This window comes from Drosophila takahashii, chromosome X, assembly GCF_030179915.1.
Source record: "Drosophila takahashii strain IR98-3 E-12201 chromosome X, DtakHiC1v2, whole genome shotgun sequence".
In the NCBI taxonomy this organism is placed as follows: Eukaryota; Metazoa; Arthropoda; class Insecta; order Diptera; family Drosophilidae; genus Drosophila; species Drosophila takahashii.
In genome coordinates, this window is record NC_091683.1 from 23,259,061 (window position 1) to 23,285,975 (window position 26,915).

At 38.4% G+C, this 26,915-nt stretch overlaps 2 protein-coding genes across 3 annotated transcripts in view; one reads left to right on the forward strand and one right to left on the reverse strand.

Moving 5' to 3' along the window:
- The window catches only part of hwt (heavyweight), a 61,960-nt gene extending 58,642 nt beyond the window's left edge, over positions 1-3,318 (forward strand). For both annotated transcript variants that reach the window (XM_017149837.3, XM_070219276.1), the window contains 3 exons: positions 27-210; positions 722-841; positions 902-3,318. In XM_017149837.3, the coding sequence (XP_017005326.2) occupies positions 27-210; positions 722-841; positions 902-1,088 (491 nt within the window). In that variant the 3' untranslated portion in view covers positions 1,089-3,318. The remainder of the gene's footprint in view (positions 1-26; positions 211-721; positions 842-901) is intronic.
- A 240-nt stretch (positions 3,319-3,558) lies between these two features.
- Positions 3,559-26,829, reverse strand: mdu (meduse). The gene is made up of 4 exons (XM_017149870.3): positions 26,466-26,829; positions 4,953-6,013; positions 4,388-4,510; positions 3,559-4,326 (listed from the first exon to the last, which is right to left on the reverse strand). The coding sequence occupies exons 1-4, from the start codon at positions 26,484-26,486 to the stop codon at positions 4,089-4,091; spliced, it is 1,443 nt and encodes a 480-aa protein (XP_017005359.2). The 5' UTR covers positions 26,487-26,829; the 3' UTR covers positions 3,559-4,088.
- Positions 26,830-26,915: the final 86 nt, after the last annotated feature.

Genomic DNA, 26,915 nt, shown 5'->3' on the forward strand with positions numbered 1-26,915 from the left:
TAACTTACGATCGGTTTGGTCCTTAGATACGGCACTCTTCCGGCAAAACCTCACCCTCAACCTGAACGATTCGCGGCAGGCGAGCAAGCAGTTCGGCAGCCTGGATCTGCGGGGACTCAACAGCAACAAGGAGCTGAACATGAACCTCAGCCAGGGATATGTCACCGCCGTGGACTTGATCGATGTCACCATTCCACTGGAGCGGCAGGGGTGAGTTGTTAGTCAGGCAACAGTGGAGTTAAAGTCAGTTAGAATGATGAATGATCTGTAAAACCATAAAAAAAAGCAGGAAGACACGGTGTATTTGAGTGTCTTGATTATTACCCACTACTTTGTTGTCTAACTTCAAAATAAAACCCCTTCTACTGGTCAATGAACTAGTGATCCTAATTAAGATAATATAATGTAATAGAAGTATACTTTATAGGATCAAAACCCATTTCTTCTGCGTGTTTCCTATTTTCCTATTAACTATAATTGCTTTATGGGCAAATATCAAAATTTCAAAATTTTTAAACAAACTGTATATGGCAATCCCTTTTGATGTGATATATTTTATATGACCTTGGTTTTGGACTCATGTCTAAGAGCTTTACTCACAACATCTCGACTCGTTATCATACCTTTTTTCATAACACTTTAGTTAGTTAGTTATTAGGGTTAGTTATTTATTTATTTGGAAAGTATTTTAATTACATTCTTCTTCCATTCAATCTTTCAGTTGGTACCATGGCGCCATTACGCGAGTCGAGGCGGAGACCACGCTGCGTCCGCTGTCCGAGGGATCCTTTCTGGTGCGCAACTGCGAGTCGACCAAGCAGGATTACTCGCTTTCCCTCAAGTGAGTTAACGACTAACGATTACCCCTTAATTGTAGCAATAATTTAATTTTCTTTTTCAGGGGCGCCAAGGGCTTCATGCACATGCGAATCCAGCGCAACGAGACCGGCCAGTATATCCTGGGCCAGTTCAGCCGTCCCTTCGAGACGGTTCCCGAGATGATCCGGCACTTTTGCCTCAACCGGCTGCCAGTTCGCGGTGCCGAGCACATGTGTCTGATCGAGCCGGTCATCGCCCAGCTGCTCTAGAGGAATTCGAGGATTCAGGAGGAGGAACCAAACCAAACAGAATTACATATTAATAGCCTGTAGAGGACTTAGGAACCTATGTGAACATGTGTATGCACTAGTTATATACGCGATAGTTTGTAAACCGAAGATGGCAATTTTTTCATGTTTTTTTTTGTTTTTGTTTGTGGCCTCGAATTTTGTATGTCGGTCTACTAGCAAACGAGCAAAGAAAAAAAGAATACACCCACTCACTCACGACACACGAACTAGTTTAGCGTTTAAAGTACGTAGCACATTCAGACAATACCAGCAAATTACAAAAAACAAAACAAAAAACCAAAAACCAAACAAACGATATTTATATAGAAGGCATATATACAAAAGCAAGACGATATATACAAGCAAATATATATATGGATAAAGGATAGCAAGAGCACTTGAAGACAGTTGCTAAAACGTAGTACGTACACGACCCGAAAACGGATATATGTAGCCGGAAACCAGAAACCAGATGGTACAGATGATACAGGTGCAGGAGCAGCGTTTTTTAGATGTGTTTACACCGAACCGAGCAGAAGATGAGGAGCAACTATATGAGAAACCCTTCCGTTTGGATAAAGATTTACGGTAGAACACACCCACTCACACACACATAGCGATTGTATGGTCGAAACTTATGCAAATTTCCGTAGCACACTCACAGAAACACTCGCCCACTAGCATCGTCCGATTATTCAGATACCCAAAACCATTATTTGTCAGCTAGTGGGCATCGCTTAGGGCACCACGTTTACACTAAGAAAAGTTTTAGCAAGCAACTCTAAAAATTTGTTGATTAATTTTATGTTACCAAAACAATGAAAAAGAAAGAAAAAAACAAACTCTTAAATATGTATATCTATATAAAAATGAGAACTAACTTTAGCAAGCAGCGATGTCATTTTTTTTGTCTTAGCTGTAGGTCAGGAGTACGCGAAGTAGAACGCTCAAAGCGCTTTTGGTTAAAGGATCGAATCGAATCGGATCGAATCAGATAGAATAGGATAGGATGGAGGATCGATCGGAATGAATGGATGGATGGATGGGGGGAGAGGAGGAGGCAAGGATATAGCAACGCATATGAAATGTTGGTTTAAGTGTTAGTTTCTAATTGACGGGCGACGGCGAGCGAACGAAGGGCAAATATAATATATATATATATATTATGAATGCTAACAAATGATATATACTTACTATTTATATTTCTATATATACAATCTATATATATATATACACGATATTAAAGAGCAGTCAATGGTTTTTTGGTTCCAGTTCCAAGAGAGAGAGGCAAATGTCAGGCAGAGAGGCAGGCAGGATGCTAATTAACTAATTATTGTTTCTGGCAGTTTTCTGTTCCACCTTCGTACCGCCGAGCAATACAACTGATTTCCAGGACCCAGAGTATCTCACCCAGAGTTATGTTTATATATGTGTGTGCCAAAGTATTATTCTAGTCATATGTATGTGAATATCACCGCGTTATATTATTTTCGATATGTTGATTGTTGCCTAATTTCTAATACTCAAGCAATCCGATGCAGTGCAATATGCGAATATACGTTTATATCTCGGTTATATCGGTTATGTATCTATGATTTGTGACCAATTTAGCTATAAGTTAATCGCCTGATTTGTCCATAGTTAAGCGAAGAGCTGCGCCAGTTTGTAAACGGCTTTTGTAAATATACAGAATATAAATACGACACGACACATGATATGATATGATGTATACAAGACGATATGATTTTATTTGCAATACAACTTTTAAGCTAAGATTTCAACTTCACATAGAAACCGCAAATCCACATACATAAACGACGTACATAGCAATGTATTTTGAGGCTTCCGTAGCAGTAAAGAAAAACCAACCAACCAAACCAAACCGAACTACCAACAAATCAACCAAAATTCCAAGATAATCGCAGCACTCGGGCACCGTTTACACTTTGCAATCGAAGAGGTCGTAGTGCAAATTCGCTGAGTGTCGATCGCTTCCGTTTTGTTGTGTATAAAAAAGAAAAGGAAAGTACTTTTAGGTCTGTGGACGATGAACGATGAACGACGAACAACCGGCTTACTCTAACCGAACCTTGTACTCCAACTAGAGGCGCTCTCTATCTACGGCACCCTAATATCTGATTAATTCAATTAGTACAGAGCGAATACGTAACAAGAAATTAACAAACAGAAACCGTAACAACAAAAGAAACAAACGAAATGTATTTAATAAAAATAAATATGAAAATTTCCAAAAATATATGTGTTTTTATTTACCTAAAATACAATGCTTCATTCGGAATTATAAGATTGTGTCCTATGGAAGTATATCGAATCAGCGGCATACTTTTAGGCTTTCAAAAAAAAAAGACAATATTTTGTAAAATCAAACGTCAAATATATTTTTAGGTTTTTTTGGGATATATATTTAAACGGATTATCCTAAAAATAATTTTTATTGAAGTTTTTTTTTGTTTTTTCTTTATTTTATTAAATCGTTTTCGCATATTGGTTTCGTACATATAGTATTTTGTTTATATATATTTATATAAGGTTTATATAAAATTGATTTGTAATAAATTATAAGCAAGTCGACTGAACTCGCACTGGAAACGCGAAGAATTATATATATACAACAGAGTTCTCGAACAGTTCACGTACGCGTACACATAATAAATTACACATAAATCGCTTTAAGTACAGGCAATTCAATTCAGTTATAATTTCAATTGCCATTGCTTGGCGTTAAGATTAATTCGTTGATAAGCAGCTTTCGCAGGAGGTGAAGAAGGGCGAGGACGAGAAGGACGAGGACGAGGACGTGGACGTGGACGTGGACGTGGACGTGGTGTTGGAGAAACGGAGGATCAAGTGTGTAAGTGTGGACACTACAATAATAATTTGGTCTGCTCTGCACCAGATCGTTGGTGTGTGTGTGTTGTTTTTGTTAATATTTTTAAAGGGGTTCCGGACCCACAATCCTTAAATGATCGCCTCGACCGCCCCAACCTCGGCGTTCTTCTTGATCAGACTCTCCCACTGGGCGATGAGTCCCCGCGAGGAGGGTGCCTCCTCGGGCGTCAGATCGCAGAGCTGGGCCAGCGACATCGCCGGACGCATTCCGTTGCCATTCCCATTGCTGAGGCCGTTGGCTATGTAGGCGGCTGCGTTCAGACTGCGATTGCCGGAGGGCTTGTGGACCTGGATCTCCTGCTCGTTTCTGCAATGGAAATGGATATAAAATATCTGTGCTTTTTGGTGTTCAACCTTTCTGCACTCACCCATTCCTGTCCAGCTCCTGTGTGGACTGGGCGTTGCGCAGTTTTCCGGGTCCGTAGCAGTGCTCCACCTCGGAGTCCTCGTCATCGTCATCCGCATCGACCTCGTCGTCTGTGCTGAATTGCCTGCAGGGTGTACAAAATATAAATATATAAGTCCAACATGAAGAAATGTTTTTAAAGTCCTACAATAGTCAGCATTAATCTGCGGTGGTATCGAAATCTCTTCTAAACGAATTTAAATCATAAATTAAATCTATTTGAATTCAGATGTAATTACATCTTGAAAATATGCTTTAGTCTAACCAATAACTCCATTTTATATACATTTCTGAATTCCTTTAAAGCAATTTTTATAAATGTGAGATTTTAAAAATTATACTCTCTATAAGAACCTCGTGGAATATTCTGTTCTGTACTTCAATTATATTTTACAATTTATGGTATTTATATAATATTTAAATCTATAAAAATTGCAAATGAATGGCCTCTATAAAAATCAAAAACCACAAATATTCCATAAAAGTTTCTACTGTTTCTTAGATAAGAACCTATCCCCTACACGTACAGCTTATCCAGGGAGGCCTTCAGGGTGTTCTGCCTGTTGATCTTGCGCAGTCGCTTCAGCTCCGATTCGCGTGACTTGAGGTCCTGCAGCTCGCGCTGGATCTTCTGCTCGACGGGCACATAGCCGCGTCGCAGGGGCCTTCCCTCCGAGTCGCGTTCGATGGCCGCCGGCGAGAGGGTGACCGAGGTGATGCCGCCCGCTGAGCCGCCCGATTCCAAGAAGGCCATTGCAGTGCGGGTGTTCAGCTTGAGGGTGTTGTTGTTGTTGTTGCTGTTGCTCTGGTTATTGTTCTGGCCATTTGTAAGACCATTTCCAATACCATTTCCATTGGCCGCCAAGTTCAGGGTCAACGGGGAGGAGGCGTTTGGCAGCGGGCTGGTGGGCGCCAGCTTGCCGTGCGAGGCTATAAAGCGCTGCATCACTCCCTTGGTGGCGCCCCCAAAGGCGAACTGACGCTTCTGGGGCAGACCACTCAGCTGGGGCGTCGATATGGTGCGGGTGATCAGCTTCTGTTGCGGCGGCTCGGGCGTGAGGTTATAGCAATTGGGCCCAATGTAGCGCTGCTCCTGGCGCGTCACCACGGTCAGCTTGAGCTGCTGCTGCTGCTGCTGCGACTGCTTAACCACATTGGTCGAGGTCGTTTTCGTTGTCTGCGAGGAGGCCGAGATGCCCGAGTCGTCCGAGTGCTGGCCATCGAGGCTCTCCTCCTTGGCGCTGTTCACGCTGGAGGCCAGCGACGGTGTGTTGGACAGCTCGTCGATGGGCAGCAGCAGCGAGGTGGTCTGCACGGCCGCCGGTTGGGCGGTGACCAGCACTCCCTGATCCTGAATCTGGTTCTGATTCTGATTCTCGGCCAGCAGCTCCTCGTCCTGCTCCAGTTTCGTCTCAAAGTCAAGGCCATTGCCATTGACCGTGTATGTCTCGAAGTCCACCAGCTGCCCCGAGGAGGGGGAAGTGATGGTGGGGGTGCCAGACGAGAGCGTCGCCAGCTGGCGGTACTCCTCCTCGCGCCGCACCACCTCCTTGATCTCCTCCTGGATGCGTGTCAGGGGATCGATTTTCTGCAAGCAAGAAGGGCAAATAAAATGGGGTTAAGTAAAGACCGGGTTCTTCAGAATATATTAGTTATATGCAGAGAAATTAAGTTGTACTTATAATTTATTCTTATAATTTTGGGATATCCGAGATATGAAAATTTAAGTGAATATTAATAATAAAATATTACGATCTTTGTATTTCCCACCCTTAAAATATCTGAATTTTGACCGTAACAATAAATTAAACTAAATACATTAATAATGATCCAAATATGGAATGACATACCCGTTAAACTCGTTAAATCGCTTTAAAAATCTAAGCTAAATCTTAACTTGAGGCAATGCGATGCAATAAGATTATATTTTTTAAATGAAAAATAACTTATAAAGTTTATAAAAATAATATTATGTTTTTAAAATATAGGTATTTTTATATTTTTATTTCTAGGTTTAACTAGTGTTTTTAAAAACCATCGGACCACCGTGAAAAAAACGAACTTGGGCTAATTTTATTCGGAGTGCAATTGGTAACTCGAAACGGAGGAAGTGCTCGAGCAGCTCCGCTTACGCTTCGAAGTTCGAACTTCTAAGCTGCCTGTAATCGAATATGCCGCAAAACCGAGTGCCACTCACTTTCGATCCGCCGCAAATCGACTGAGTTGCAGGCCGCAAAGATGCAGATGCAAAGGTACAGATACACCCGCATCCGTGAGCTGCATCTTTGAGCGAAATCGGAGGAGACAAATCCGCTGTTTACATAATCGGATGATTGGCTTCGACTTCAGCCTCGATCGTGCTGCCCAAATGGTCCGCCAAAAACCACACACGTCGATTGGAGTGTCGAGTGGTTTTGGAGTGGCCCAAAGCACTGCAGAGTGGTTCAGGGTGGACCGAAGCGTAACCCAAGCCGATTATTGTGCGTGACATCGACAACAAAGTTGGGTGGCTGAGTGGTTGGGTGCTTGCTGCTTCCTCTCCGGTTCGTTGACTGTTTTGTTATTGTCTGTATCGCGGTTTTTGAATTGGTTTTCAAAGTGCCAAAACTAAAACAAAACAAAATATAACAACGCAACGAGAGTAAAAGTGTTTGGCCGACTCACTTTCAGCGCAGTTTTATAATATTCTGCGTATATTCCGCACAGAGGAATTTGTCGGCTAATTAACAAGCTTTACTGTCACAATAAACACACACAGCTGCGCTCAAATGAATAGTGATAAGCTATTTCCATTAAATGTGCCCGATAAAGTTTTCAATTTAGAAAATATTATTATTTCATATTCCTTTTTTATTTCATTTTAAAACAGTTGATTTTCTTTAAGTACTGTAGGTTATAAAGCTTAAAAAAGAAAGAGTTTTTTATTATGATCATAAGGCATGATTCAGGACACACCCACGTTATAATTCCATATCTTATATGTATGGTTGATTAGAATCTATTAATCTATAATAGATTTTATCTTTGTTGAATTGTTTAAAATTAAAAAAAAAATTAGATTGCAATATTATTTAAAAGAAATAAGTACGCAATTTCGAATTTAAAATTGATAAGAAGTACTATTTTTTATAAACTTTAAAATGATTTAATAAACTTCAAAAAAAGAAAAAAAAGAATATCACATAAGGAGACTAGGAGCTTTCCTTTTCTCAACCCTAATCCCTATCTTTTCCCACAGCAATCAGCATCCATTTGATGGCTAAATACTTCCCCTGCAGTCGTAATTCAAGCACTTCACTTGCAGGGTCTCCCCATCTCCACCGCCCATTTATGTAGATATATTTCTTTATTTTCAGGGGAGAAATGAGGGCCCAAGCAAGGGTTGTTCGGGGCCAGATGGGCCAGCTTTTTCGGGTCACCGAGTTGGCTTTTGGAGGCATTAAAGGTCTGTGGGGTCTGTGACATCGCCATGTGGGTGCTCACTATGTTGTTGCTGTCATTGCTGTTGCAGGTGTGTTGCTGTTGCTTCCGCATCGTTGTCGCATTAGAAAGTGCCAGTCTTTCAGCCTTTCAGAGTCGCCAAGTGCTCGCAATGAGCGAATGTGTGTTTTTTTCTCCACTTCATTGTCTCGTTTTGTTTAGTCTGAGTCGATATATAAAAATATTGTCTCTGAAAAATCGCCGCCCATAGCTCATCGATTCGATGCAGATTTTCACTCAATTGTTTGGGCTGGGCACCCAAAAAGTCGACGAATCGCATCAAAATGTGCGTTTAACGACGTCGTTTTCACTTACTTCACAGCGAACATAAGCTGGGAGAAAACCAAACGGAAAAAGTGTCAACCGAAATCGAAGCGGGAAATAGCCTAACTGAATATTATTAAATTTTAAGGAAAATATAACTAACATTTTCTGGTTTAAAATTTTAAAAATTGAATTTCAATAGTTTAGATTTCTTAAATAATATTTCCCTCTTAAAAATTATTTTTTATTACATTTTTATTTAAAATAATAAATATTTATATTATATTATTTATATTTATATTATATCTAAAGTTTAGATTTTACAACTTAAATATAAAGCTTTAGTCACATATTTTAAATCAAATTTAAGAAAACATTTTGTCCACCCATATTTTGTTCACAAATAATTTGTTCTCACTCAGGAATGGTAATTTAATATTTTAAATACTCTCAATGAAGCCCTTAAGTGTGGATGTTTTTTATGCATGTTTTACCCAAACAGTAATGCGATATCAAGAGTTTACAGTTTAATTAAAAAAGCCCATGGGAAACGCTTCCTGCTCAGGGGTTCTACCCACATTTTTTTGTCATAAAAAGAAAGGGTATGTTTGAATGCATGTCCAAAATGCAGCAGAGAAAAAAGTTGTACGCTACTTCCGTTTTGCTACTCGCTACTTGTTGCCTGTGGCGTCCAAGTGCAATGACAGCAGCAACATTGCGGCAACATCGCGGCGATATTGCTGCAGCAACAGCAACTTTTGGCGGCAGCTGCCTAAAGTCAAGTTGACAGCTGCTCCTCGACCGGCTGTCACTTTTGGCGCGCGTTTTTCCAGCAAATTTACCGCAAGGGGGAAATGCAAATGCAACTGCGAATGCGAATGGAATTGCCAGTAAAAGAGGCATGCGGCATGCGGCATTCGACTCTTGTCCAAGTCTGAACCCATTTGCATGCCACATTCGCCGGGGTCAAACGCCCAATGGGTCGCGTGAACAGAGGCAGCCCACCGAAAAACAGCAAAAAGCAGGCAACGAGCAAATAAACCAAAGACTTGGCAATTTGTTGCTGCTGTTGCTGCCACGACAAGATCGACCAACAACAAGATCACAACAAGCAACAAGGCAGAAAGCAAATTGGCAAGAGCAAGAAACACACAACATGAGAAACGAAAAGCGAACAAATAAGAACAAGGTGGTGGAGCTGGTTTAGACTTAAAAGTGCCCAGTACAAAGGAAAAAAATATGTAATAAATATACATATAATTATTTAATTTACATAATAATAATAGTAATAAAATAAGATATCATTTTCAAAGTTCCCCATCAAAAAAAATCGAAATATTGCAATTAACGTTCAAAACAGATCAAGTTTTTAAACTATCTAATTTTTAGATTTCAAAATGCATTTACAAGTATTATTATTTTAATTGCTTAGCACTTGTTTAGGTTTCTATTGCTCAAGTTTTAAAAAGTTCCTAACTTTAAGCTCAGTTTAAATACCAGTGTTATATAATAAATAACTTTTTATAGGTGGGCAGTTATATTATAGTAAAAACCTATTTCACTTAATTAGTCATCTTTTCATTATATTTAACACTATTTACAGCAGGGGATGCCCGAAAAGGTAACATAAATTAAGCACCTAGAAAGAAACTCTAAACTCTGAGTTATTTACAGCACCTTTGACTGGGCAACCTCAAATGGGAAATCAATTAGCTTGCGGATAAGAAAAGTCGTATACCCACATCGGTGGAATTACAGGGGTTCGAACAGCCGAAGAGAAGAAACGGGAGAAGAAACGAAAAACAGCGGGAGAACGTGACAAGAAACGTGACCGTGACTGTGGCTCTTTCTTCCCGCCATCTCCCTCTTCTCCCTTCCTCTTCATAGCTCTATCTCTGTCTGGCAACTGATCCACTTCGGGCAACTACACAGCTACACTGAAAACATAATATACCACTTTATCTTTTGGTTATTTATTTATGATATTGATAATATGTTGTTCAATCTTATATTTATTTATAAATTAACATTATTCTTAACCAGAAATTAAAGTCAAATGATCTTCTGATAACTTAAAATCAAGTTTTTCATAGATTAACTTTTAGATAATTTCCAAAAACGCAAAAAATAGAAGAAAATTGTTTTAGCATTTTGGACAACTTAAGATCCCATTATAAGATGATCCCAAATTTTCTTCCCGTGCATTCTTCTCTGCTCTGCTTGGGCTGCTGCTCTGCCGACGTCGTTTCCAGGCGAGCGATCAGCATTAGCATAACGTTCATCATTATCGTCATCATCACCTTCGTGATCATCGCGTACAACACTCGTATTTGGGGCAATTCATTTAGCGTTTTCCTCAGTGACCGCCGCAGTTGCAGCTGAAGCGTGCAAAAAAAATTGTACAAATAAACAATGAAGAAGCCGCCCAAAAAACAACAAAAACCCGAACAGCAAAAATGCAACACAAAAACTAAAATTAAAACAATACATTGGATATGCAAACGAAGGGCGGTACTTAACATTTTTTTTGGCATTTGGCAGTCTCAAAGGGAATATCGCCAGATATCCACCAAAAGATAAAGATTGGTGCCAAATATCCTGTGCTTAGAATAATGGACTCCTCAGGAACTCTTTGTTAAAAGATTGTTCATATGTTTCTTAAGATTTTTTAGCATGCTGATATTTTAGGTGAAAACAAAAAATTGTAAAAAGTATATTGCGATTATTTTTTCATAATACTTGTCGTTATACATTTGTCAGCAAAACTTAAAAACAACATGTTTAAAACAAAAAATTCAACAAAACAGGCGTGTTTGAAGTTTACGGTGATTCAGTGCTTTATTTAATAATTTAAAAGCATTATACATACGTCTTAGAAAAAACACTCTTTAAAAGTATGTATATTTATGGAAATTTTATCAAGTAGTTGATTCATTTTTTTCTGTTTTTGTTATCTTTTTTAATATTTTACAATGAAGTTTGAGTAAAATATAACACATATGTATGTACGAAATGCCTAAACAAATTTTATGATTCTTATCTGGAATAATGACGTAAATCTAACAAATACCTTACCCTGATTTCTAGACAAAGTCTATCGTAAAATGGCTATTAAAGTCGTTAAATTTTGTTTCTTATATATCATAGATTTTTCATTACGCCCATTTGCGATAAATCCGACTAAACCCCTTCAGTTCCCATGAAGACACCTCCCATACCTCCAGTATTTGCCAATGCCACCATTATCTCTTTGCCCAACTGAGATTTAGCTTTAGCCACGATCCGATCGACCCAGTTTTTGCATACCTATAGAAAATCGTGATCCACACACCATATCTATACTGTTTTCGGGAGGGGGGAAAAGAGAGGCAAAAAGATACGGAGATAATCGCCGGGGGAAATCTAAGGCGGATGCACTTGGAGCATGTGTCAATTATGACGCCATATCATTAGCATTACCAATACCATTAAGAATGGACCGTTACGGCGATGGCAGTCATTAGATTTGAAGATTTGCCATGCCAAAAAAATTAAAAAAAAAAGGAAAGAAACAAAGAAACCAAGCAACCAAGAGACCAAAATGATGGCCAGAGTCACGTCGACAGCTCTGGGCGCTCCATTAGCAAACCGAGCAAATTGGTCAACAACGCGAAAACAGGCTAAAAAATAGATGGCCAAAAATGGGACAAAGGGGCGGGGAGGGGCGGACCAAGGATTGTGGGTGGGATTGGTGGGAGAATTGGGGCCAAAAAGATATTTTTCGCTTTTTGCGCAATTTGCGGACAAATAGTTCGTGTGGCTTTTCATTCGAATTTCGAACCTTATCTTATATGGCGGAAAGGTTCCCCTATATGTAGGTGGGTATATTTGTGTTTACCAAAATGAATTGGCGATAAGCGAGCTGGGAAATTGGGGTGGCAGGGGGTGGAAATCAAATGGGCGAATGTGCTGATAAAAAGCCCATCGATTCGATCACTTTTTTCCCAGCTCCTCCTCCCCAAGTTTTTATTTCTATTTTCTATTGTTTTGCTTTTAGTTTTGGTTTTGGCCAACAATGCGTGACCTGGCCAAATCAGGGGCTCAAACTAAGGTTTGCTTTTTCAATTTCGCCTCGTTACTCGCGGCGGCTTGATTGTGGATTGTTTGGCCATTAATTTGGCTTCGGCTGTCGGTCTTGGTCAGCTTTTATTGGCCCCGGACAGTTAATTAGTTAGTCGGTCATTAAATTAAGTGCCTGCTGACGGGAGGAGAGCAACCACTCAGCTATATAGATAGACACGCCGGATGATTCAGTCGGTCTCGGGGGAACTTTTCCAAGACCAAGTCTTATCTTGAGCGGAACTATTTTATTGACCCCTGAAGCTCCAAAGAAATTTCGTGTCAATTAAAAATAGTCAATTGGAATTACTATAAAATTAGTTATACTTTTTTGCCCTTAACAGAATGGTTTTTTTTTTGTAAAAAAAAATCCAAAATCGGCTGATTTGGAGAACTTAATGTTTTGCCATTTCTTTGCATTTTTGATAAGGGGCTACTTAATTGTTTGCAATAATTAATCAAAAATTTAAAGTACTAGGTTTAAAGTTCCATTCGGTTTGGAATTTTATAAAAAGTGTAACGAGGTATGGCATTCCAAATTTGTATCAAAACACAGCCTTTTTAGGTGGAAAATTAGGATCTTAGTTCTTTGGTTAAAATATGTATTTTTTAAGACTTTATTATCTGTAACTTAGCCAAAAATAGTCCCAAATCGAAGATATGAACACTTTTGAACAGCGAAAAAACTTATTAAATAATCCCCACAACTTTTGGGTTGATTAAGAAAAACTACATTTTTGGCTTGTTTTATAAAGGATGATTTTTTGCAAAAAAATGGCCAAAATTTATATTTCTATCGATAGGGTATTTAATTACGAGCTCAACGACAATTTCACATTTGGATCAATATTTCCAATAAATAACTAAAAATCTATCGATTTTTCAAGGCTGCTGCTCTATTATTTAATAGAGAATAAACGAGTTACAGGTGGTATTTGGGGCCAATTTCCCATGCAAAAAAGTAGCCTGGTCGCTCAAGTGGAGCACTCAAATATGCGAACCGCACCACATTGAGCCGCAAAAAAAGGCCATAACAATAATACCACGGTAAAATAACGTAAATAAAGAGGCGAAGAAATCAAAAAACAAAACCCAACAAATTATGTCACCCGAGTGCAGAGTAGATCAGAGACCCACAAAACGTGCCCAGCATATCTCCAGTATACACATATTGTAAGTTATGCCGAGGCGAAGGCGAAGTGGAAGTGGACGTCCACATTATGTCATCTATGCACTGCGAAATGCAGGGGCAGCTGCAGTTCTTCCCAGGGAAAAGTGGCATCTGGTCTGGGCCATTGACACGCGGTGTGGCAAATAAGCGCCACAACCGAAGAACTGAAAAACTGAAGAACTAGGGAACCAAAGAACCGAAGAACAAGCCATGTATACACATGTACACATCTGCATCTGTAAGTGCAGCTGACAGTTGCGTGTTTGAACTTGGGGCGCTCCACGAAGCACGTAAAAAATACAGAGCTCACGGAAAGAAAAAATTATGCGATGCCATGATCAATTTTTGCAAACAAAAAATATACCTAATTGTTTTTAATCAGAGGTGGTGTTTAAATAATTATTTTGAAGTTTATTGGTTTTAAAATTTTGAGTTCTTAATTTGGCAAAAGAAGTTAAACAAAATTAATAAAAAAATTTTGTTTACTTATTCTCCAAAGAATTTTTTAAGTTCTTTCATTTTTATTTTACTTACAGTTTTAATATATGCCTTGCAGATGTATTGATTTTGTGTTGTGATCAATAACTATGTTTCTCAAATTCCGTAAATAATTTAACATTTGTAATATATTCTTATTAATTAAACATTTATTTAGGGTTTTTTTTATTAAGATTCTTGATACTGCCAAATTCAAGGATTTATGCTGCTTGCAGTATCTAAAATTGTATATTTTTATACATAACTTGTAACATATTTTAGGCAGATTTAAAATTAACTTTTGCTCTTGATAGCTTTTTCCCTGACCTAAAATTTTGTTCTGTGCATTCACCTGGGCATCTGTTCTTCTGGCCAGATCAGATCGGATCGCTGGGGTGCACATATCTGGGCCTTTGTAATTGCCATGTCTTTTGCTGGCTGTTGTAATTGAAACTGTGTTTCATATTGTGTCGCTGGCTGATTGAAATATGTACGCCGAGCGGAGACAATGGCAAATATTTGCGAAACGCTTTGTCGGTGAGCCGCGACAACCGCAAGATTCTTCTACGGATGGGACAAACAGATACAAGATACACGGGCAAAGTTAATTGACTTGCTTTGTTCGCTTTCGAGCTATTTGCTCTGTTTTTGTTTTCCGTATTGTTTTATTTTCTATTTTTTTGGCAAACCTGGAAACGGAACAAACAGAGATCGATGGGGTAACTAGTGCCTGTCGGTGGTGCGTCAAGAGAGCCCCTGTGACAGGCGGGAATTACCTCAGCTTTTTGGGTTGATTAAAAGCGAAACCATTTGTTACCTGAGAAAGTGCCAACACTCCCGACGACGTGACAATGGCTTGCGTTTCTGAACGGTTTTGGTCATTTTCCAGCTCAGACAGTTAACCGTTAAGCGTTCGGGGCCCCACCCACCCGATAAAAAGACATACTATACTATACTACACTGTAGGATTCCATCCGATCCACACCCACTGGAGCTGAACTTGAGCCAAGCTGAATGGGGCGGCAGCGGTTTTCTTTTTTCTACTTTTTTGATATACCTATTTCTATTTTTTTGTGAATGAAATGCGCCGAAGCCGCCGCCTGTCCATCTTTGCAGTCCATTGTCCGCATTTATGACATTTAGCGGCCGCTTAGCCACTGCCAGCGAACGGTAAACTGTTTAGACGTCTTTAAGACATGCTAACTGCACTTTATAAGCGTCATATTTTGTCCGTATGCCCGTTTGTCCGTCTGTCCGCTGTCCGTTGTCCGTCAGTTGGCATGGATCGTAAAAATTATCATTATCATTATCGTCGCTGGGTTATTTCTATATTTTCCCCAAACTCCCCTTGACACCTTGCATTCCATTTTCTTTATTTTTTTGTGAAAGGTTGTGCATATTTATTATTACCAAGTGCTATGGAAATTTATCGTACGGCTTTTGCCTTTCACCAACTTTGCCGGGTTTTCTAGTCGGACAGTTATGCACTTCTCGAGAATTTCCCTGATAGTGCAGGTAGATAAGTTTTGTGGACATTGGCTAGTGTTAAATCAATGGCAAGGTAAAGCCATTGATAATGGTTGTAAATCACTATAGAATATACTACTTGAGGCAGTAGATTAAGAACTTTCTTAGCTCAAAGGCTCTTGTCTATAGAACAACAGAGTTTAAAATAAAAGTTTTTAAATTAAGAGAAAATATATGTTTTCTTACCCAAAAAAACTATTATGAAAGTAGGTCAACTGAGACCTAAACCGCCAACACCTTAACAAATTCGCCCAGCGAAAACAAGCCATGTGTTGAAACTAAAACAATAACAATATCTGACTCTAATTTAGTTAAATGTACTTATAACAAGCTTAACAAATGTGGGAATGTCTTTCCCACGCTTTAGGAACAAAATGGAAACGGAGACGTCGGTTTTTGACTACTCACCGTGGTGGGTTTTAGTTTTTGAACCAGCTAGACTGAGAAGACAATTGCCAAATCATGTCGGAGATAAATTACGCGAAAGGCAGAAATCTCCAATGCAAATGCAAAGTTGGTGACTCTTTTTTTTCTTGCTTCAGCTTCATTCGAAATGGATGGGGGCCAACTGTCTCCGCTGGCTTATTTATGTTACTATGTTTGTGTGACAGGCGATGTGACGATGACGGAGCTACTTAGTGGTAATGCTTCGACCGTTAAACACCCAGGCATTGTTATACAAATGCGAATATGCGAATGCGAGCGCCGGACAGCAGCATTTGAGGCATTTTGCAGCAGCAGGTGACAGCGGAAATGGCCGCACTGTGAAAATGGCTTCATTACGGGAAGGCGGCCATAAACTGCTTGGCACGAGATTCTGTTCGTCAGGTGCAATGGTGTTATGCAATCCAGAGGGGAAAAGTATCTGAAAAGTTGGTCATATAGGCCTTGTGAAGTTCCTTCTTAGGTGGGATGTCTCGGTCCACCCGGGGGCGCCAAAAAGTTATTACATTATTACATTACATATACATCAATGTTAGAAATAATCTTTATATTTTGTATCCACTTTATTAACACCGACATAACTGAGCCTTTTTTTTATTATCAAACAAAATCAAAATTTGGGAAATTCAAAATAGTTCGATTATTTTTGGAAAGCACCGAGTACGCCGGTGAAATACACCGTTTTGCTGCAGTGCCTGAGTCACCCTCCATTTATAATTGGCAACGGCATTTTCAATTACTTTCGGCCAAAGCAGAAGGAACAACAAATTGCCAAAGTATCTTATCTGGTTGCTGGCTTCCTTTGCTCCATTTGCCGACATTCCCCCACTTGTTATTTCGTTTGTTTAGCACCACCAGCGGAATAGCACCTCCATGTATTAACGTATGTGGTGGGTATGTACTCTGTGGCATTACACGGCCTGCTGCAATATTATCTCTGGATTCCGGAGAACTTGGCGCCCCTAGCAGGTGTCTATATAGCAATTTACACTTTGCCCAAACGATTGTCAGTACCTATACGCATATGTGTGCAGGAAAGTTGCGACTGATACGCCCTATCAGCTATCATTTCGTTATCGATATACATATATTCAAGTTCAGGTAACAAATTGAGTCATCATGGTCGGAAACTTTTTCCAAACTCTTCTGAGGCCCAAGAGTTACACTTTTGGGCGTTGCTGTAAGGGACGGAAGAACGATATCACCTCTATAATTACTACGTAATAAATCTGGAGTTTTTATTTCAAAGTCTAGGCATTATTTGGAAATATATTGTGCTCTTCGGGGAATGATACTGTTTGGCTAATAGAGCTTTTCGATTAGATAAAGTCGCTGATTTCATTTATATTATACTGTATTCGTTGGCTGGCATTCTATTTGCGGTCTGCACCCATTTGAAATAATGGAAATAATTATAAAATTATTCATAAGAAGAACCAGCTTATAACAGCTGATATAATATGAAACGGATTCACAGGATATAAATACCCATCGATTGCCCAACAAGATAAGGTAAAAAAGTAACCCTTTGTAACCATTTGAATAGGTACCAAAACTAGAGGTTTCTCTCCAAAAACTGTATATAACATTTCCGGCTAATGGACCTTATCAAGCGACACTTAATGCCACCAAAGCCGGCCATATGCTAATTAGCCCCCAGCCCCGCCCACAATTCATATATGAATAACACCTTGACATTGATGAATTGCCAAAGTTGCGGTAATGGTAACAGCATTTCGTTTATGGAATGTTCATGGTGTATAGGGCTGAAAGAACCTTATCGCTGATAGTCAGTGTTGATAATGGACGCTTATCTTTATCAATAAGCCGCAAGTCAATAGAACCTTGACTTATATAGAGCCGTCGCGATATGTGGTGTGGTCTATAAGTATGGGTTTTGCAATTAAACTTACGGTTTAGCCGAGACAATTGCATTTGCACTTGGGACCACCAGCAATTTGGCGACTCTCACGACATGCCATATATTTCATACCATAACCGTACCATACAATATCATTCCATACTTTCGGCCGTATTCAATTGGAATCGGAGAAAGTACAGCCACGGCCCATTGTTTAGTTGGTTTTTAGATTTGATGGTGGAAATTGCGACACGCTTTTGCCAACCAACGTCTGCCATTGACACTTGTCTCTCTCGCTTTCATTCAAATTTTCGCAGTCAAAAGCCAATGGAAATCGCAGTGCTGTGTGAAAAGAAAGATCCCAACCATCCATCTATCCGAAATGCAGTGCCTCATCATTTGTGTGTGTGGAAAAATGTAAAGTAGCACAAAATGTTAGCAAGTCGAGCAAACAAAATGCATCGGGTTGTGGGGGGCCCCACTCCATATAGCATATAGCATATATCTATCATACCTATCCACCATAATTCGCCCGCCCACCCAGCGATCCGACATGCAATCGAAAGCGGCTCTTCTTCTGCCGGCAATCTAATTGATATTTCTACCGGCTGACTGCCATTTACATGGCTGGATTTGGTTTCGGATTTCGTAGTTCGGTATTCGGATTTCGGATTTCGAAGCCTGTGAAAATGCACTGCTGTTCAAATGCCGGCGGGCTAATTGAAAGAGAGAGTAGAGTGCCGCACATCGGTGCCAATGGGTTAAGGTTGCCCCATGCAAATCGCATTGCTGAAACTGAAACGAACGAAAAATTGTGGTAGGTCACCCCACGAGGCTTATTTTATCAATATACCACACGGCGGCCCCCAAAACAATGGAGTGGAGTGGAAAGTCTTTTTTTTTTGGGGCCCTGGCTTGGGTTCGGCGCTAGGGGAGCGCCTTGTTATGAGCGAAATGCCTGGGAAGTCGACACATTGAACCCTTGGGTGGGGGAAAGTTTTCCAATAATTTCCATGACATGCCTTAGCGAACCAACACCTGTCGTCTCTTTATCTTTTCCTAAATGATTTAAGGTCGTCAGAAGTCGTTTTTGAATGTTAATTGATAGCACTTGAATGACGGTAAATCATTTCCATCGAAGAAATAACTAATTTGGGATTCCCCCTTACATTTTTGAGTAATATATAGTGCAGAATTGCATCTGTTTCAGTCTGAATTGTATAAATAAAATAAATATTATTGTTACGTGTCTCATTGAGTTCCCGATGATATTTGCCTAAAAGTTGAATACTCAATCTGATTTTAGTTCTGATGAATACCAAGTGATGAAACGTGACATCTTAACGAAACGGTCTAAAACATCTTCCTCTATTTGAGAACTGATAACTTCTCAACCAAAACTCAGCTTTATCTTTAAAAATGAGTGGATGTTTAAGAGCAAAAAACAAGGCCATCTTCAACTGACATTTCTCACACCGGCAAAACCTTTTATCTCACCGAAAGCAATCAATCAAATGGAAATTGAAAAACTGCAAGTTATGTATATACTATAGGTATAGGCATCAGTGCTGCCATTTTGTCCTCTTTCCGGACAGATCTGTCCTTTTTTTAACGGCTTTATCCGGAAAAAATTTCAAACATCCCCTATCCGGAAATCTATCCTTTTTAAAAAAAAAAGGTTTTGAGTGTTATTTTTGCTAGTCGAAAGTGTATAAACCTGTTTTTATTTGCTAAAATGCCTTTTTAACCATCATTCTTACAGTTCGGCACTTAAAAAATAATTCTTTTTACAAATTATCAAAGAGACGTAAAGCAGTCGATAGATTTTCTTTATAGTACGATTTTTTCTGTAGCAAAAAAAAGAGTAAAGCACTTTTAAAATTTCTTAATTTTTACTCTCAGCTTTTTTGTCAGAAAAAAATTCAGATTTGAACGACTCTTTTTCGGGTTTGACGCAGATATTTAATTTTTTTGTATTACGAATATAGTTACTTGAAATGCATTAATTATTATAATAATTTTAGATTATTACGTATACGCACAAAAATTTACCATGGTAAAATGATCAAACAAAGAAGGTTGTGAGTCGGGCGCAGTAGATCATTACATAATTAAATTTTATTTAAAATCCCTTTATATTAAGTAAATATATAACCCATTGGAAAAAACATAAAAATGTAGGCACATTTACTTTTGTCCTTTTTTTTGTCCTTTTCCTAAATTTGTTGTCCTTTTTTTCCCTGTTTTTTATGGCTTATCTGTCCTGTTTTTCAAGCTGAGTGATGGCAGCACTGATAGGCATGACATCTGCCGCGATGAACTTGCATCTTCCCCGACTTCCCAAGTTCCTTCTTCCGCCACAGAAAAAAACAAAAAACAAATCTGAACAACTGGAAAAACAATAAGCGAGAAAATTGAACAACAAAAAAAGGCCAGGCTGCACCGAAGAGAAAAACTTTCTAGAAAAAGAAAATGTAAAATCTCATTATTTCTCCTGCACGTTCTTCTTCGATGACTTGTGCTGAGGATGGGATGGGGTGAGTTGATTCCGAGTTGATTTGAGTTAAGTTGAGTTGATTTGAGAAAACAACTTTCAAAGCGAAGCGATCATGAGAAAAGAATGGAAAAGATCTGGGGACTAGGCACAGCATCTTTCATCATCTGGCCACCGATGTCCGATGTCCGTTGCCCCGCGTTTGAAGAAAAAACGAAAATGCACTTTGAATTCGTATTTTCAGAATTTTGAACTCTGCCATAAATCTAGATAAATGGGCATTGGGCATAAGAAATTGTGAAAGCAAATTCAAAATTACCAATTTTTTGGAATCCTTAAACTAAAAGCTTTTTAAATGAAAAAGTCTAGAATTGAATAAACTACATTTTGAAACTTGTATTTAAAAATTTTTCCATCATTATGGAATATTTTTAGGTGAAATTAAAGCATTTTTATACTTTTATTACATATAATATATTTTTCTTCATTAAGTATTTTAATTGATATAAAAGTAAAATTTATTAAATTCTATTCTTATCGGAAGTTTAGAGATTAAATTTGAACCCTCTGATTCCGTTGATAAGCATTCTGTATATTTCTATTTATAGTTTCTTACTGTGCAAAGACAATTTGTAAGCTGAAATACCATGGCGAAAAGTCGAATTTTGACTAAGGTATAACTAACCCGGCTAATCAGCGATCGTGGATCAGTGAGTCGCACCGAAATTACAGCCAATGACATCGAATCAATTCGATATCGGAGGTACAATCCGTTCAATCAATTGATTTACTAATTGCGAACAATTTACTAGCAATTATGTGTTATGGTCGCTGCAATCGGGAATATCTGTATCTGTGAGATAATCGACGATGACTTCTTTCACTTTGATTGACACGGTTTTTGGGTTATGCTGTATACATAGTTTATGGTTTATGGCAAATTGATTTGTGGCCAAGTCGGGACCGAGTTCGAGTTATAAAATCGACTTGCGGCCGGCAATTATATCAGCCGGCCAACGGTAAACGGGCTGCGATCGATCAATTAAGAAACGCGGCGACTGCATCGGTTATACATATTATGGTATCTCTATATGGTGTTAGGTTTTGCTTTGGTTTCATTTCATTTTGTTCGCCTCGGATTGCCGCATAAAATGTAGTTCAAATCACTTTCGAAAACAGAGCTCTGAATATATAAAGGAAAACATTGCATTGTTGTGGGGCAGTTAAATGCTTGCCTCAGTCCTAACGGTCGTCGCATTCACATTCACTTTTCATAAGAAAAACGCCATAAACCCCCAGAAACTCTGGCCCAAACTCATTTGAATTTCTAATCGGCCGACGAAATGTTTTATGTGCGTCTTATTACTATTATTATTCAGATTCGGCTTATTTCGATTTCGTAATCGGGCAGCATTTCGCTTTTACACCTCGGCATCATTTCAATTCAATTCCGATTCGGATTTGGATCCCATCTGTGAGAGTCTAAAAGTCGGGCTCTGGGTCTGGGTCTTTGCCTTTTGAGTTCATTGCCAGAACTGAGAAGTTAACCGGTTTTCTGTTTCTGTTTCGTTGTCGGTGTCGGTGAAATTTATGATGCATAATATTTGTTTTATTTGCCATTGTTTATTGTGGTCATAGGCATAGGCATAGGCAACAATCCAGCAGCCCCGTTGCACTCGACATGTCGAAGTGATGTTGGCCCCAAGATGCAATTGAAAGTTCCCCAGAAAAAGAGTTAGGTTTGGGGGTTCCCAGAAGACCTAACGGAATCTCGGGGAGTAACCAAGTTTATGAACTCTTATTTTTTATATAATCTGTTTAAGGGCTAGTTATTTTAACGAGCACTTAAAGTTTTTTATAAGTTTACCTTTTCAGATAGATAATATTCTAAACTATGAATACAAAATGATGGATTTACTTAAAATGATGGAAACATTGGACTTTCGTCAATTAATCACAATATTAATAGGTTCCTTTGATGGCGTAAAATGATTGATCTCTTGTGATTAAAGTCATTAGTTATTTTTTCGATTTTTTAGGTTCTAAATATATAATATACTCAATATAAAATATATTAAGGAGGGACGTATATGTATATGAGATCTATGTAGAACCAGAAATTCTATGCATGATCCACAAATGATTTTAATAAATTAATTGAAAAGAAATCGTTTAATGTTAAGCTCCATTTCCAGATTTTCATATAATCTAGTTCGGCTTAGCCACCCATAATTAGTAGATACGTTAATTAAGTAGAGGATTCTCGGCACCACAAATCCCAAATCCATTTGCTTTGCTTCGTTTTCCATATCTTTTATCTTCTCTTTGGCTACCTTCAACTGCTCCAGTTTCGGATTTTCGAGATAATATCTCTCATCTTTTCGGTTTGAGTGCTTCAATAATAACTGTTGTTTTTGGGGTTTTCTCTGTTTGTTTTTTTTCTTTTTCCAGATTGCCAGAGGTCAGCAGTCGTTGAACCCAGACATTGACCTCCACCTTCTCCACCTCCGCCCCTTTGGCGATCGACGCACGACAAGTTTCGAGTTTTGTTTCATTTCATTTTTATTTTATTTTTTATTTTTATTTCTTCAAGTTATTTTTCGTTTTTCAGCGTACTTTGCGTTGCGTTTGTTGTTTGCGTTTTCCATTTGAGCCCGCTTTGCGGCTTTGGGCCATCTCTCCCACCGCCAAAAGGTTACTTTCGGCTATCCCCTCTTTCATCTGATCATCTGACCATCTGCGTTTATGTGTAATTACACTCGGACTCTTGGGTCTTGGGTTTCGGGCTTTGAGTTTTGGGTTCTTTGGATTCTTTGGATCTCAGTCCGATACGCCTGCTGGCTTTTGTCCACCTTGATCGTCAGCAAACTATGTTTTGGTAGCAGGTAGTAGCCCATCATCTTGTCGCAGCCCCCACCCAATAATTATTATGCTTATGTTTTTCAACGCGGGGTAATTTCCATTTTTACAAACTTTGTATTGGCTGCGAAGCTGCATAAAGACATTCATTAGGCATTTATCAAAGCTGGTGTCAGGATCTCACGGTGCTTTCTGCGGTTTCGGCTTCGCTGACCGGTTTCGGGCATTTTTACTTTCAATTGGCAAACGGGTAAATTCGACGTGAAAATCTTACTACCCCGCCGTCTGTGTCCGCAATGCGCAAAAAAGCGAAATTTTAATAGACCAGCGAACAACCAGAAATGATGCATCAAATTCTAACCGGTTTTTGGGGTTTTTCTTTTCCTTTCCTGGAGTTTTTCTGTTTGTTTTTAGGAGGCATTTTTTGCCGCAAAATTGGGAAAAACTCATGGAGATGCTCAGGGGGAAAAAATGTAATTGTTGAGGAATGCATTGTTAATGAAGGAGTTAATGAACTTGTAGATATGTTTATATTATAATAATATTAGGTTCCATCTACATATAAAATACAAAAAAAATTTAAACATATTAGGAACCTCCCTAATAATATTAAAACCTAAGGAACGCAACGCAATTTAAAAAAGATCTTACCAATTATTTGAAAAGCACAACATCATAATAATACTATTACTATTACACTCTATCTGTTTAATTTAAATTATTTAATGTTAAACGTAACTATTTTTCTTTGTTTATTTTGTATTCCTCTTTATTAATTTTGTATTAGCTTTTAAGTTTTGTAAAATTCCCTATTATTAATTTTTCCAAAGTGACCGATGTAATAATTTATAAGACCTAGTCTTGTCGCATCGGGATAAAACAAATAAATTAATTAAATTAAATTAGTTATTTAGAATATTTTGGGAATGTTATATTTATATTTTGAATTTTAAATTTTATAGAAGAAAAAGCTTTAATGTCTTAAGTTTCATTACTAATATTTTAAAGGGGAGTAAATAAAAATTTCTTATGATAGAATAATTGAAAAGGTAACGATAGCTTTGAGGGTTCTTGGCTTCAATCTTTCTGTATGTCTTCAATCATCGTCATAAATAGTTGGCTGAGTGTATCCAAGTTAATCAGGAATTGAGTCTTCATTTCTCGGATTTAGACTTCTGCTCTCGACTTTTTTCTGAACGCTTCTCTCAAACGGACTGGTGATCGAGTGCAGATCTTCAGCTTGGCCTGAATCGCATCGGGGAGATCCTCGAGCTCAATCCGTTGCCATGGCCAATCAGCCAGTCTCAATCACTTGGCCATGGACTAACCCCCCTCACTCCCCCTTCAATTCGCCGCCCCTGCGGCGCCCCCTCGATCATTTGTCGTCTTGTCTGTCCATTGCAATTCTCGAGGCATTTTATTTGGGTCATGGACAGTCATCTGGCCCGATGTTCCCCCCCTCGGTGTCTCGTGGCTACAGGTTTTTCGACTTTTACTTGCAACTGGCATTGGCCAGGCCAAAAAGGCATTTTTTCTGGCTTTTTGGTTCCGTGTTTCATCTCTTTAAAGTTTTCCAAAACCATATATCGTTTTTTTCGGCGTTCTGGGCTGTTGAGTAAGCTGCTTAAACAGCTGTTTCGGCGCTTCTTATTATGCATCTTTTTATAAGTAAGTCTCTTTTGCATGGGTAGATATGTATGTATTTCGTATTTAAAACGAATTTATTCGGTTTTATATAGAGAAGAATCCCACTATTAAGAAAACAAATTACTTATTCGGGTTGCCATAAGCTTTCGTTACTCATCCCCTTATTATTGTTATTTTCTGATGTCAATTCTTCAGTCCAAATTTTATTTTAGAAATGCATAATCCTAGAATAAACCATTTGTCAACCAAATTTCTTTTATTTTTTTAAACTTTCCCCGGAGTGGTTAGTTCTAACAAACCTATCAATTATTACTTTTCGAATATTTAATACAACCTTTTTAAATCCCTATAGTTGAAAACTCTAGTACTAACCAAAATGATATGATATTACATTTTCAAAACATGATGTAAATGATTTTGGAAAAGGCTGTTTATCGAACTTGACATTTGTGGCACACTTTGGGACTTAAGGCCTAATTCTCTTCAAGATCTTGATGTGTTCATCTTCGAAGGAGGGTGGACAAAAGAGGGAGAGAAAGAGGAGGTGGAGTACAACGAAAAATGGAGTCCAAACAATGGCGATCACAAATTTCACAGCTCTTACCATGACTTTGGTTTTGGCCCCCAAGAAAAAAGATCAAGACGGCTCCAAAAATATATAAAACACAAACCAAAAAAAAAACCAACTGTGCAAATAATGCGGCAACAACAATAACAACAATAGGGGGCACACACATGCACACCTGTGGGCAAAGTAAGAAGAAGAAGAAAAACGAAAAAAAAACACACTAAAAGAACAACAACATGTAAATGAAAAACCAAACAAAACCATTTTACAATTGTGGCCGGAGCATTGTTGTTGGTGTTGGCTTTGTTGTTTGCTTTTTTCTGTTGTTTTTCTTTTTTTTGTTTTTCTGCGGAAAGTCGGGAAAATCAGTCAATGGAACGTCACGGCAGAACAGCGGCAGCGACGCCGGCAGAGGCATCGCAGCATCGGGGGCGTACTAAGTTCAATGAAATACAGGAAAAGGGAGGCAAAAATATGAGGTGGAGGAGGAGGAAAAGGAGAAAAAGTTAAAGCACAAAAACAAAAACAAAAAAAGCAGCAATAAAAACTACAATAATACACAAACAAAAAAAATTCGGTTAAACCATTTTCCATGTATTTTTAAGTACCATTACCATTTTGTTTTTAATATTTGATCTATTGTTTTTATCACTTTATCTTTGTATATACCAATAAAACCTGAACAGATTGTTTAGGTATTTATTAAATATTTTTTATTAGCAATCGTGACTGAACTATTCCTATATTATGACGCAAGATTTAAGAAATAACAGTAATTGGTAATTTAGTTTTTAATTCGAGCGAAGTTCTAAGTTCTATATTTTTTTCTTATCAATTACGTATTGTATTTTAAAAAATAAATTTTGAAGTTTGAATCCTTTCTCTTTAAAATATAAAAAAAAGCCTATCAATAAGATTGGGATATACATACATAGTTGGATAGTTAAAACTTTGTTTTTCAAAATGTTAGTGATAAAAGCCCCTCGTAAAGTAAATAAAAATATTGTTTTGTACAAAAATGATGTACCTATCAAATTAAAAATAAAAGATAATTTTTTAGCTAATATTAAGGAGGGGAAATTAAACATTATCTGTAATTTCATGAAAAAAATCTATAAAATTATCCATAAATCCAAGTAAAAGTACTAACCTCTTCAACTTTCTGCTGCATTTTGCTAAAAAGTTTATTTTCCGTGCGCTTCAAATGGAGTTTTTAACACTTAACAGAACAAAATTTGCAAAAAAAAAAAACGAAAGTAAATGTTTCAATCAAGACACATTCACAGAGTCGTTTTAAATGTTAAAAATGCACTTCCAGTGTTTATTGCAGTTTTTCTCCTGGTTTTTCGCTGTTTATCGGCGGTTGCGCGCGCGCAAAAAGTGCAGCGAAGAAAACAAACAATCGAACAGACGAATGACTGCGAGTTGGAGTAGCCGCGAAGAAACGTAGGATCGTAGGATCGTAGAGTCGGAGACTTGGAGGTTTGGAGGAGCGACCAGCACGCAGAGCAATCGAAAACACAACTGGCGGCCAAAACGAAGCGAGGAATGTGGAGTGCAAAGAGCAACCGACGATAACACAAACACAGAGCTAAAGCTC